At 35.0% G+C, this 13556-nt stretch overlaps 1 protein-coding gene across 1 annotated transcript; it reads right to left on the bottom strand.

Annotated features, from left to right (window-relative positions):
* Positions 1–4336: 4336 nt before the first annotated feature.
* Positions 4337–13509, bottom strand: LOC125670769 (uncharacterized). The gene is made up of 10 exons (XM_048906133.2): positions 13345–13509; positions 10670–10807; positions 10189–10293; positions 8731–8801; positions 8536–8608; positions 8292–8390; positions 7678–7914; positions 7365–7485; positions 7203–7269; positions 4337–6615 (listed from the first exon to the last, which is right to left on the bottom strand). Exons 1-10 carry the CDS (start codon positions 13495–13497, stop codon positions 5418–5420), a joined length of 2262 nt encoding a protein of 753 aa, XP_048762090.1. The 5' UTR covers positions 13498–13509; the 3' UTR covers positions 4337–5417.
* Between the last annotated feature and the right edge of the window lie 47 nt (positions 13510–13556).

Below are 13556 nucleotides of genomic sequence, written 5' to 3'. Positions count from 1 at the left end.
TGTCCGAGACTATTCCTACCACACTGACAACACCGTGGCTTCATTTCACTTCCGTTGGAGGAACAATGATAAAATGAACCCACTTTCAAGTCGTTTTACTATTTATTCGGAAAAAAGATATCTCTCTAATTTAAAGAGATAACTTTTGGTAGAAAAAGAGATGTCTCTTTAAGTTAAGAGATATCCCTCATCTGAGAGAAATATCTCTCCAACAAAGAGATATCTCTATCACTTAGAGTTATATCTCTTTCATTTAGAGAGACATCTGTTTATATTTACTTATTTATCTCTTTACGTCAGGTATCTCTTGAGCTTAGAAATGGATAAGAATTTAATTTGATTTATTCTTTATAAGAATTTGCATGAGATACTATACATAGTACCTTTGAAAACAACATATATCTCTTTTAAGTGTGCAAAGAAGATATCTCTCAAACGAAAAGGGACATCTCTCTAAGTTAAAGAGATATCTTTCTTGATTAATTTAATTCTGGTCGAATGCACTCGAAATGTTCCCCAAAGCGAACGTCGGAATATTCAGAGGCAAGGGAATCTAAATAAAAGGTGAAGATAACGAACAGTGATCAATCTCATAAATCCTATAAGGAATACGAAATAAAGAGTTGGGCAAACACGGACCGCTGGATAAACCAGTGGTGGGATCAGGTGCCTAGGAGGAGTAGGCATCCCCTGTCGACCGGTTACACCCGCCATGAGCCCTATATCTTGATCAGGTAAACGGAGGCGTAAGCATCTCCGTCGACCGGTCACACCCGCCGTGAGCCCTATATCTTGATCAGGTAAACAGAGTTATCCGTAATCAAAATTAGTGTACCAAGAACGGTCTAACAATCGGTATAAACATGTCAAACATGTTTGACCCAATGATAGGTTGTATTGGCAAACTTGATCGTTATAACGATCATGGAATTTGCGAAATGCTGACTTTAAACGAGACTGTTGAAACCCCTGCACCATCAACTTGTTTGTCAGTAGCCTGTCTCGATTTAAAAACTGACCATACGCAGAACAAGCTCTTGCGTTTAAAATCAGTTGAGAGATATAAACACCATAACTATGCAGGTGATAATGGAATACTGCCACATAAATATGGGAAGTTGATGACGGAGAAGCTGAAATCATCCCGTTTGTCATGAAGTTAAGTTGTTAGTTTGCCGTTAATATTCATTTTCAATAAAATATCTAAGTACGAAGCAGACGCGGAGTGCTCTGTGGTGTCTTTTATCTCGAGTTCACAGGGATATATCGAATCGACATTTGTCGAATGAAAATGATCATTGTTAATTGATAAAACGTCGTCGATATATCTAAATGTGGAGTTCAAGGCCACAGCAAGACATTTTTTCTTCTCATGTTGAAGCTTTTGAATAAGAATATAAAAAAGGGTCAGCTAACAAAGGAGCACAATTCCTGCCCATAGGAATTCCAATGATGAAGTACAACTTGATGTGGTGTTAGTGTTGTTTCTACAAGCACATTTAATGCCCCTACAATGTTCATAAACAATGGCAAATCCAGAGTCGGCGCGCTGAACGTGCGCCCCCTTTCATAAAGTCATGAATCTGATCGTTTTGTTTAAATATAGAAATACGTCCAATAACACTAAAATATATATTATTCAGGGGGCACCACCAGGACTTTGTCCTGGACTCACTGATGCTTTAAGACAGCCCCATCCCTCCGCGTAAAGGAAATTTTGGATCCGCCACTGATAAAAATATTCATATACAGTAGATATTTTTATTTAATAATATATGCTTATTTTCCCTTTTTGTCAAGGGATATGGTGATAGCCATATAAATACATGTATATTTAAATGTAGGTTTTAATTCCCACGAGTTCCTAAAAAAAAAATCTAAGGGATTGAGTCCCAACTTGCGTTAGTATATTACGTCAACGTCATGCATGGAGAAATCATTGTAGTCAAATGGGGAAAAAAAGATATCGCTTTAGCTAAAGAGATATCCCTTTCTGAAAATATGTAAGAGATATGTTTATCTTTGATACGCGGATCTCTCTGCGTTAAAGAGAGACATCTTTAAGTTAAAGAGATGTCTCTCTAAGTTATATCTGTTCAAAAACTGTTGAATAAGAACTTTTTCCTTATACATTGTATAAGGTTCTGAGTGACCTTGACCTTTCCAAAATACCCTTGAGTAATCTTTGTCTGAAAGCCATTTGCCTATTACTTATTGATCAATATCTGTTAAAAAACTAAACTGTTGAAATAAAGAGATATCTCATTGTGAATAGTGAAACAGCTTAACTATTTTTGATTAAAATCAGTGATATTTGTACAAACAGTGCTTCTGGTAAACTCAGCAGCAGTTACTAGTTGTAACGTGTCTACTTTATGTCAAATCTGGTATTTCTCCCCAGCACTGCTTCTGATGACGTCCGTGTTGAGAAGAACGACGCTGACCACCAGAATTAACCAGAAGAAAATGTTGTATGCCACCCACTTCAACCGAATCGATACTGAGTAAAATGTTGCTGTACGACTTCAACCGAAGCGATGCTGGGTAGAAATGTTGCTGAATGCCACCGAACTTCTCCAGAAGACTGGCGCTGAATGACCTTTGAAGATGTGAAGATGTATATAGTCTTTAACAAAATCTGACTCTTCTAGAATATATAGAGACCCTTTCACATAGCGATCAGATTGAAAAAGAGCATTATTTATGTCACCTTTTGTGATGAGTAAATTCATGACATCTTACACTCTGCATCTGAATTAAATTCTCATCATCAATGATAGCTGTAAACCTTCCATTTCGCTCCTAATCACACTACTACTAGTCAGATGTTGAAGCTGCGAATTCGTTCATCGCCTGTTCTTCATACACAATATCTGGTTTCTCCTCAATGGATGGGAGGGTGTTTTTTTTTTTAGATGACCTACGTACTCAGTTTTTAAAAAATCCTAATTACACTTATCTCTCCATAGAAGTGGGTGTGACCCTTGTTTTTAACAAACTTGAATCTCCTTTTCCAAGGATATTTTGTGGAAATTTGTTTAAAACAGACTCATTAGATTCAAGTAGGAGTCGAAAATGTGACAAGTTAAAGGTACCTCTCTGCATTACAAACAACTTTAACTAATTCGAAAATAATTTACACAGGAATCTCAGCATGTGAAAGTATATTGCAGTTTAATACTGACATTTTTATATTAGTGTGATGTAAAGCGTACTTGAATACAAAATTATCTTGGGAACCGATACACAATTACATGTATTGCAACCACCGAGGTAATCTTATTTACTGTTTTGAACACTTTTTACTTCTTTGTGTTGGGAAGATGAAATTACAATTTTATTTTGAAATAAATCTTACAGAAATATAGATTCGAAAAAGGAAATGTACTCACAATACTGTCTTGAAACTTCTGAATTACATGTAAATGAATGAAGTTTTTTCCCCTGAACTTTGAGCGGAAGAATTATACATTCATCTTCAACACATAAAGACAGAGAGACGTTCAATTTGAGTGCAAGACTCAGATGAAGTAAACATGGAAATAAATTACGATTTACTTGAGAATTCTTATTTCGAGATAATTAAACTGAAATATGGTGATGCTATGAAATGAATTAAATTGATGACTGGTCGTATGCAGGGAGAAATATGGTGATGCAATGAATGAATTAAATTGATGACTGGTCGTATGCTGGGAGAACTTCAACAAAGAGAATGCAGCGTGCTTCTTTTGAGTGTGTCCCACTGCCGTTTTAATCTGTTGGGGATTTTAAATACATCATCTCAAGTTCAAATCAGAAATTCCATTGCTATAAAGTTACCACAAATCAAAATCCGCAATAAAGACTGTGATGATAAGACTAATTATTAGATATCATAAAATGTTGGCAGCTATCATCCCATATTTTATGAAGGTGTGTTTACGAATTTAGGGAATCACCAAAGCGATTCCTGAAACTCGCCATCACCGATGTCATTCATCAAGTCGATTTTACATGTAGAATCAAGGAAATCCGTTATTCGAATTTGTTGTAATGAAGAAAAAAAAGAGAGAATGAGTGATATTGAATACCCATTAATATATCAAATCTAGTTGTAAGAAATTCTAGAAACTGCTGATAACGACTTTAAACAAACTTATGGAGTGGCAAGTTCTAAATCATCGTGGGTGCTTCTCATCGATTCTCTCCATCATCGAGTGGACTCAAAACCGTGGTTTGCGACGATGGTCCTAAATGGTGTCTTTATTAAACTAATTGTACTGAACTTGTAATTTGTTATCTGGACTTCAATTACACAGAGCTAAGAATCCCCAAAACAAATATACACCAAATATTCCTTTCTGTTCCATTTTCAGGTTTTATTTCTATTCCAAAATCAGACGTCAACAAAACTTATTAATTATAAATGACTTGTGTTATCTGTCACCCGTTACAAACCATAAAAACAAAATAATATAAAATCATCATTCAACATTACAAAGTGAAATAAAAAAGACAAAATACAAATTGTTCTACTGGCCAGTTGCAAGGTACAGTGTACATCATCGCCTTGTTCATGCATCATTTTTGCACCAATTCGTGTTACAATGAACATGAAATAGTTGCATATGCATTATTTTCCAGTTTTATCTAAATGTCATTTTCAAATCATTTATTTTGCTCTTACATATAAACTTGCATTCTAAGGTACAACCTGTTACCTGCAGGTTTTTTACTATTAAAATGTAACTAAAACCACACGCACAGTTAGACAGCCACTTACCAAAATATCTCAATGTGTCTGCCTGAATCTGTAGGCGACTAAAGAAGTATGATATGTTTTGGCACTTTGCAACTAAATACAGTGCATATCGGAATGATCTGAATGCACCCACCATTATTAGAAGAGTCCTAGATGGGTTTGTAAAAATATATCTGAACTTTTTTTAATCTACATGTATTTGTGTGCCCTTGGAGAGAAAAATTCAGTAACCATTTACCCGTTACATAAATCTGACGAGAATGGAGATACTAAATCCATCTCAAGATTCTGTCCTTCAAAAAAAGTACATCTGCAAATTTAGAAACACCAATACGATCTGAACCCTTCGACATCTTCAGTATAGGTGTTTTAAGTACAACAAGAAAACATCCAAAAATATAGGCATGCATACAAAATGAAATAAATATCCTCTCAACAGGCTCTCATTTACATGTAATTAACACTACTACTGTATATCTGTATACAAGTATTATGAGATCATGTAGTGAATATTCAGATTACCCAATATGATCAGCAAACAACACTTTGTTTTGAAGAGGAAAGTAGTATTGCACCAGCATAAAATAACATTGTATAGAAACAAAAATTACAAAACTTTTAAGAAAAAAAAAGCAAAAAAATTCTAAAATCTCCACTACAAACACTATATTTCTCAAATTCTTCTTTTCTTTTTCAGATTCAGCCCCTTTCCAAACCAACCTGGTACAGAGGTGCTCCTAACCATTTTGCGTTTTCTACTTGGGACTGCTTGGTCATCGTCCTCTGTTTTATCACAGATAAACTGTTCAGAAACAGATCTTCCCAAGGTCAAGTTGTCTTTCGCTATTGCAGATCGTGATTTGGTTTCATTAATGCTGTGCGTGTCTACTGACAGTTCCTGCTTTTCCTCTTTGACATGATTGTTCTGTATTTGGATGCCAGGGTCAGACACATTCAAACGATGACAGTCTTGTTCAGCGGGACTTTCTAAGGAAAATTTTACAGAGGTAGCATGAAGTCTATCATCTTTTGGGGAAGACAAATGAGATTCCACCTTTGTCCTGTTATTTGATTTCTTGTTATCGGAAGACTTAGTTTGGTTTACTTTGTTTTGTTTGGGTGACTGCTGTTGTGAGACAGGTACAAAGGATACGTGACTCTTAGGAGACAGTTTTTGCATCTGAGCTTTGTTGAGGTAGCAATGGTCATTAAGCACAGAGAGCACACTGTTTGTAGCTGTGCTAGTGGGATATTGAAACATTCCCTGAGAAGTTGGATGCCACAGAGGGGGTAAGCTTGGCATGCTCATCCTGGAGTAATCCAGTAAAGATGGTTGTGGCAGGAATGGAAGAAATGGAGGCAACCCTGAAAGACGTGGCATCCCTAGTCCCTGAGGCAAAGTCATAGCACATTGACAGTTTGGATCTCGTCTCAACTCGCACTTCTCACAAGCATTGTTCAGTAACTGACTGGACATCTGTTGAATGTTTCTGGCAAGAATTAATGCATTCAGATTTAAAAATTGGTGCATGAATGGTAGTTGACTGGTTCCATTCATCAAAGAAGAAGGAGGAGGAGAGAACAATGAACCATTAGGGTTTAATAATAGGGGTTGTCTGGTTTCTGTAGCTGCAGGGGAAATAGGAATTTGAACAGGGACAGTGTTCCCAACTGAACATTTCACAGAGTCACTTGGCTCTCCTTGTTTTAGAGGTTCCTCCTTAGGCAAATCAAGTACATTGACTTCTTTATGATGTCTCTTACTTTTTCTTTTATGAAGAGTATTTGGTATTTTGAGTATTTTCTTGGATGTTGAAAGTCTTTCAGTTTTCCTTAGAGCAGAACAGAGAGTGAATATTGGGTCATCTTCTCTGAAAATACAGGAAAATTTTATAATACAACACAAACATGGAATCGACCGGTTACACTGAATCTAAGGTACGCTACCATCTTCCATCATTAAGAAAGTAAACATTCAGGTCAACTGCAGAAACATTCAAGTTTTCTTGATTCAAGATGTTTGTTTGTCCTTGTCAGCCAAAAAAAAGCTAACTGTAAATTTCTTAAATATTTTTCGGTGAATTGTCACAAGAAATCAAAAGTAACAAATTTCACACTTTTCTGCCAATCGAAAAATTAAGTTACAGCCTGTCATTTTTGTTCAATTTAGTGTTCTCACTTTACATAACGTGGTTGGAAATACATTCATTATAGACCTAACATCTATTATAGACCTAAAATCGTTCAGTTGGTGTCATGATTGAGGGAGATGACTCTCGCTAGCATGGAAGAAAACATTTGCATGACCCTAGACACTTGATTTTCCTGCAGTACAGGTGACTGTCATATCCCCAATAATGACAACATAACCTCACTTCACTGTTTAATTAATATCACTCATGGAAAATTCATGTCACAGAATACTTCTAACCATCAGAAAGCATGACTTCTTAATTACCTTTTATATAAGGGTATTGGTATCCTAAGTATTTCAAAAACTCTCCTCATAACATCATCACAGCGGCCTGTAAATATGTGAAATCTCAATATTTATTTCAAGTTCCATTTAGCATTTACAATGCTGAGTATGATATCAGACCATAATTTTCTACAATCATACCATTTATCTTCAAAGTAGCTGTGTCATCTTTGGGGGTCCATTGTAGGTTGACAATGTACAATTTAGGTCGTTTGTGAAGTCTTCTGTCCATACACCACAAGCATGGATACTTCTTTAATATCTAAAACAGGAAAATACAATGACATTTGGATCAATAATGCCTACAATTTTTCCTCTAGGTTTATTCTTCAAAGATAAGAAGTGATGTATTTTTTTTTAATCTACAACTGAATGCAGACCTGGGTTCCAAAAGACTACAAAATGAACAATACAAAATTAACAAATCAACGTCTGACTTTCCAATAATGTGTACCTTTAAACTGGTTCCCAAACAGAGAATGATATCACAGTTGTTTGCGGCTTTTGCTGCCTCCTTCCACCTATATGGAGATTTCAGCCCACCCTTCTCACCAAAGTGTACAATGGTATCTCTCAGTGGCTTTCCACAAATGTGACACGATCTGTCAGTGCTGTGACGACGAACTCCTGTCTTTTCTGTCACATCAAATAATCGAATATACTCTACCTGAGGTTTACAGTGACTGCACACCTAGAAAAAAGAATATTGTAAATACCAGATCAAAAAGATTTCATATGCTTATCAATATGATATCAAACATACTTTTAATTTCCATGTTATACAAAGATTGCCTTGTCTGCAGTAGTATAAACTTATTAAGTCATGACTGTCAATCAAACATACATGAAAGAGAATATTGTAGCCATCATGTCATTTAATAAAAGAAAATTAGTTGGGCCAGATGGAGTATCAGCAGAATAGCTCATAGCAGATACATATCTATCAACAACAGCAAAGATTGTATAGTCTGCATCTACATTTCCAAGAAAAGTTTTCACTTAATGATGAGAAATCAGCTGGATTATCAGAGACCAGGAGTGAACTGGCCGGAACAAAACAGTACAAACCTCAATGTACATGTTGCCATGAACCTCTGATAAGTATTTCCTTGGAAATCCACTCCTCAGATGAAGACCATCACAGTTCTGAGAGACCACATGCTTCACCTGGAATCATGGACAAAATAAAAGGAATAAATTCTGTACTCATGTCACTTCATATAAGTTCAATATCAGATATGAAGGAAATAAACTATTAAAAAACCAGCAATCAAACAGATTTTTTTTTTTTCTGAAATGCTGTACTACATACATGTCCTTTTCTGTAAAGCTGGCTAATGCACATATGTGTTATTGTAGGCTCTGCATCACTTAAATCTTGGGCTCTGCAAAACAGACAGACATTAAGATTCCATAATCTGACAACACTGACAAAGAGGGTGTTTAATTCCAAAATATTTAACATGTGATAACCGAAAACCATAATGAAATTTAAATAATATCAAACTCAGGTTGTTGTCCTTTCTGCAACAATGTCCACACTCCATTTGGTCCTCGATAATCAGGAATGGAGGCAGCCTGTTGTTGTAATGCATAAAGAACAAAGTACAATAACTATCATATCTGCCCTTGAAAATGCTAAAAATGTTAAGTCAGTAGTTCTGAACATTGAACTCTATACTTTAAAGTAAGTGCAGAATGCACAACAAATACAACTAATGAGTATTTAATATGTAGTAGTCAATGAATTTCAAATATAATTAATTATTTCTCAGAATGCTATAAATTTCTTCACTAGCTTTTGAACAGTTTTTTCCAAGAAATATTATTTTTACATATATTATTTTTAATTTATTCATTTTACATATCAAACCTCAAAACTGTGACAGTAAACTACATGTAATATGTACTATCTCAGATATTCAAAAGACTGTTAAAGAAAGTCATCATTATCTACATTATTGCAAAAATGTGAATATTCCCTATTTCATATTTATACTATACTAAGTAGAATAAACAGATAATACAGATCCCTTTAACTTTTGTAATCCTTTGATTTTCAAAGGTCAAGATTGGCAACAATCACCCTACTTCTTTACATTTTAGTGAATAAACTGCATATCAGACAGAAATTGTGAATTCAAATTTTAACAAGAGGCCCATTGCTCACCTGAGTATCCTTGGCCCATATTTAAAGATTTTAAATTAAATTACCTATATATTCACATGTAAAACTTTGATCCCTATTGTGGCCCCAACCTATCCCTGGAGGCCATGATTTTTACAAACTTGAATCTGCACCATGTCAGGAAACTTTAATTTAAATTTCTACTTTCCTAGCCCAGTGGTTTTTGAGAAGATTTTTTTTAAAGATTTTGAATATATGCATGTATTATTATTCCCAGGTAAAACTCTGATCCTCTATTGTGGTCCCATCCTACCCACGGAGGTCATGACGTTAACAAACTTGAATCTGCACTATGTCAGGAAGCTTTCATGTAAATTTCAGCTCTTCTGGCTCAGTGGTTCTTGAGAAGATTTTTAAATGACCCCACCCTATTTTTGCATTTTTGTAATTATGTATATCCCCTTTGAAGGGGGCATGGCCCTTCATTTGAATGAACTTAAAAGCCCTTAACCCAAGGATGCTTTTGGCCAAGTTTGGTTAAAATTGGCCCAGTGATTCTGGAGAAGAAGTAGAAAATGTGAAAAGTTTACAGACAGACGATGGACAGCAGGCGATAAGAAAAGCTCACTTGAGCTAAAAGAAGTATAACGTTTAGTTCATACACAAATTTTCACTCAAAAGTGAAAATTGTCATTGCTGCTGTTATAACTTGAAAAATGACTAGCATTGTCATGACAATCTCATGGATCAGTCTAGATGCTTTAATTTACACAAATATTATAAAACAGAAATGTTTAATAAATTTTGATAATGTACTAAAACATAAACATTCCTTACAGTGCTTATTCCGGCACCTGTGTACACTACTACACTACTTGAGTTTTGAATCGCTTCAGCAAGTTGTTGGCACTTGTATTGTAACTCAAGCTCTGGATCCTCGACCTTTAATAAACAGTTTACTTCAAATACAGTAAAACATGGTTATATTGAACCTCCAAAGATTCATTATAACTCTATATATTCAATACTACTCTTCTTACTTATAGGAATGCATGTTTACTATTCACATAGAATTTAATTTTATTTCTTGTGGATATATTCTACTTCGGTATAAAACCATACATTTGACTGAAACTGTGTTTAATACTAGCAGCAAAATTAGTTTGCTGCTCAAAAATCAAAATAATGTTTTAGGTCCTTATTTTTAATTTAAAAATTAATTTTGTGACAAAAAATTCATAAATGTGTATACATATTTGCAAATAAATTCCTATTTCACACAATTTTTGCATATTTTTATATGAAATTTTTACAATACCTCAAGATGTCTTGATTTTGCTGCATCCCTTTTGTTGGCTAACTTTTGTAATCTACTTGTCAGTTCAGGGGACTTGGCCAATATTTCCAATTCCTCTGTTGTCCTTTCATTTGCTGATTTTTTCAGTATTCCTGAAACCTTAAATAGAAAATAATAATTCAGTTTTTACTTCATTTAATATATGTATACTATAAGTTTGATATTCTGTTAAATCAGTTTTTTTAATATAATCATTAAGATACTGTGCTCATCTTTTTGTAAGCTATCATCTGCATAACATTTATAATTACTTTACATACTGAAAAACTTTGTATTGCACTGGTATATGTCAACTGGGGGCAATTTCTGTCACATTTTGACTACATTTAGATTTGTTCTCTGCGGTGCATCTCTTGGTGATACTATACACCTTTGTTTAATGTTTATGTAATGGATCATCTTCTGTTTGCTTGATTTCATTATATCAGGATTTTATCCCTGCAGCTTCGATCTCTCAATATCAGGATTTTATCCCTGCAGCTTCGATCTCTCAATATCAGGATTTTATCCCTGCAGCTTCAATCTCTCAAAGTTCGAGCCACGGAGAGTCACTTGTATATTTTACATTCTTCGAGGCTATTGGGTCCATTCGCCATATCTACCTGTTCGCACGAGTCCGTTCGCCATCATTCTTGTTTGCCCTATATATCACATTTGCCCTATCGTATATAGACTATGTAAAACGTTCTTTTTGTCATTTCTTTTTCTTTCTAATTTATGTTTTGGCAATAGCCAATACCGAAACCAATTTTTATTTCTGTTCAATTGAATAAATTGGCTAAATTTTAATTCTGATTTTAATGTTTATTTGACGCAATTGGTTTAATTGTTGGAGATTTAATACTGTCAATAGGTAATACCTTCGTTTTTTAACGATTCCCGCTGTTTTGAAAACAATACACGTATCAACACTTCACGAAAGTTACGTCCCTTGTCCGCCATCTCCCGGATAAAAATCGTATTTCCCTACGTTGGCCTTTGTAATTTTCCTAACTGTAACTTTGACATCTGTTATTTTCCCATCAATTGCAGTCAACTACAATAATGCCCCAGATTGGGGCAACCCATTAACTTGTATGAAAACTTGGTAAATGGCTAGAATTCAAAGTAATAACATCTTGGTAAGGTAGAGAAGGAAAACTTGGTTTTTCACCGATTGACCTTTGGCTGACCCCGCAAAGGGACGTAACTCACAGCAAAGTGTTGATACGTGTATTAAAGAAACAGAGACGTTGATAGGCCCATTACAGAGATGAGCACCGATTTTATTTTGAAGAATATTTATACCCAAACCAATCCTTTCTCTCAAAAGTGATATATAAGGAGATGGTTTATTTTTAGAAATCTAAGATAAAAGTTTAAAATGTGGCTAGTTTCAGACCAAATTTATGTCGGTCAGGTCTTTACTTTACCAGGACAGGTCTTTAATTAATCTCAGTGAGATTCGTCGAGGCTGGATATTTGGACTGACGCCTCTTCCGAATCTCAGACCAGTGTCACATAAAGTGATTTGGGAAATCTTGCCTGAACTTTGGCTGCTTGTTGCGATTAAATTAAAATGGGTTAAATTGAATTTCTTGTCCGCTTCAACTTTTCGCCTTAGACATCCTATTAACTCCCTATCACAATGAAACATGCATTTCTTACCTTTACAAGGTGTAAATCCCACAGTAATTCAAGTTGGCTATTTTCGAAGCCATTGCAAACGGCCACCATTTCATATTTTACCTTCTCAACACTGGAGAGTTCCGATATACTACTTCATGACAATTTGTACTATGATTGAAAATACAGAACTTACTGGTTGACAATTACTTTGTACAAAGCATTTAAGCATAAAAATTAAAAGCAATAAAAAGAAAACTGTGTAATATTTAATCAATATATTTGAAGGCGTCCTAAACTATCGGAACTCTTCAGTGTTGAGAAGGTAAAATATGAAATGGTGGACATTTGCAATGGCTTCGAAAATAGCCAACTTGAATTACTGTGGGATTTACACCTTGTAAAGGTAAGAAATGCATGTTTCATTGTGATATAGGGAGTTAATAGGATGTCTAAGGCGAAAAGTTGAAGCGGACAAGAAATTCAATTTAACCCATTTTAATCGCAACAAGCGGCCGAAGTTCAGGCAAGATTTCCCGAATCACTTTATGTGACACTGGTCTGAGATTCGGAAGAGGCGTCAGTCCAAATATCCAGCCTCGACGAATCTCAATGAGAGTAGTCTTTAATATGAACGTATTTTTCTTCTATACTGTGATGCAATGTACAGAAAAATTCTTCAAAAAAAATTTTGTTTTATAGATCTATATTCAACATAAAAATAGTGCGAACGGACCATGGGTGAACGCGTTTTAGGGCGAACGGACATACATTCTTCTTTAAGAATGCCTGAACTCCCCTCCCCTTATCAATCTGTCACCAATATTACCTAGCAGGGTTTGCATATTGAATTTTTATTTTTTTGTTATGTTCTTAGTGAATAAGAATTAATTTAATCCATCGTAATATATGGAAATCGCCCTGTATTAACTTTAAATCCAGGATACTTAGCTCAGGTATTCGCAATTTTATCACAATGTCATAATCTGTTCCAAATTTAAACAAAAAGAGATAATAAACTATTGGCATACAAGTCTTGTAGTGGCATTTCTCTCATTTTTCAGGATCATCTGAGTTAGTCTTGCGTTCTTCTTAGCTTGTCTGACCGAGCGTTCAGATTGGAATTCAGCATTATCTGACGTTTCATTTGGTTCCTGTTCCTCCTCGTCGGCCATCTTTATCATGACAACAAAAGCACCCCTTACATCAATAATTCATTTTCGCAATATAGAAAACAAGGACA

Source organism: Ostrea edulis, chromosome 4, assembly GCF_947568905.1.
Source record: "Ostrea edulis chromosome 4, xbOstEdul1.1, whole genome shotgun sequence".
NCBI lineage: Eukaryota > Metazoa > Mollusca > Bivalvia > Ostreida > Ostreidae > Ostrea > Ostrea edulis.
The sequence above is the reverse complement of the archived record's forward strand: the minus strand, read 5'-3'. Positions and strand labels throughout refer to the sequence as shown.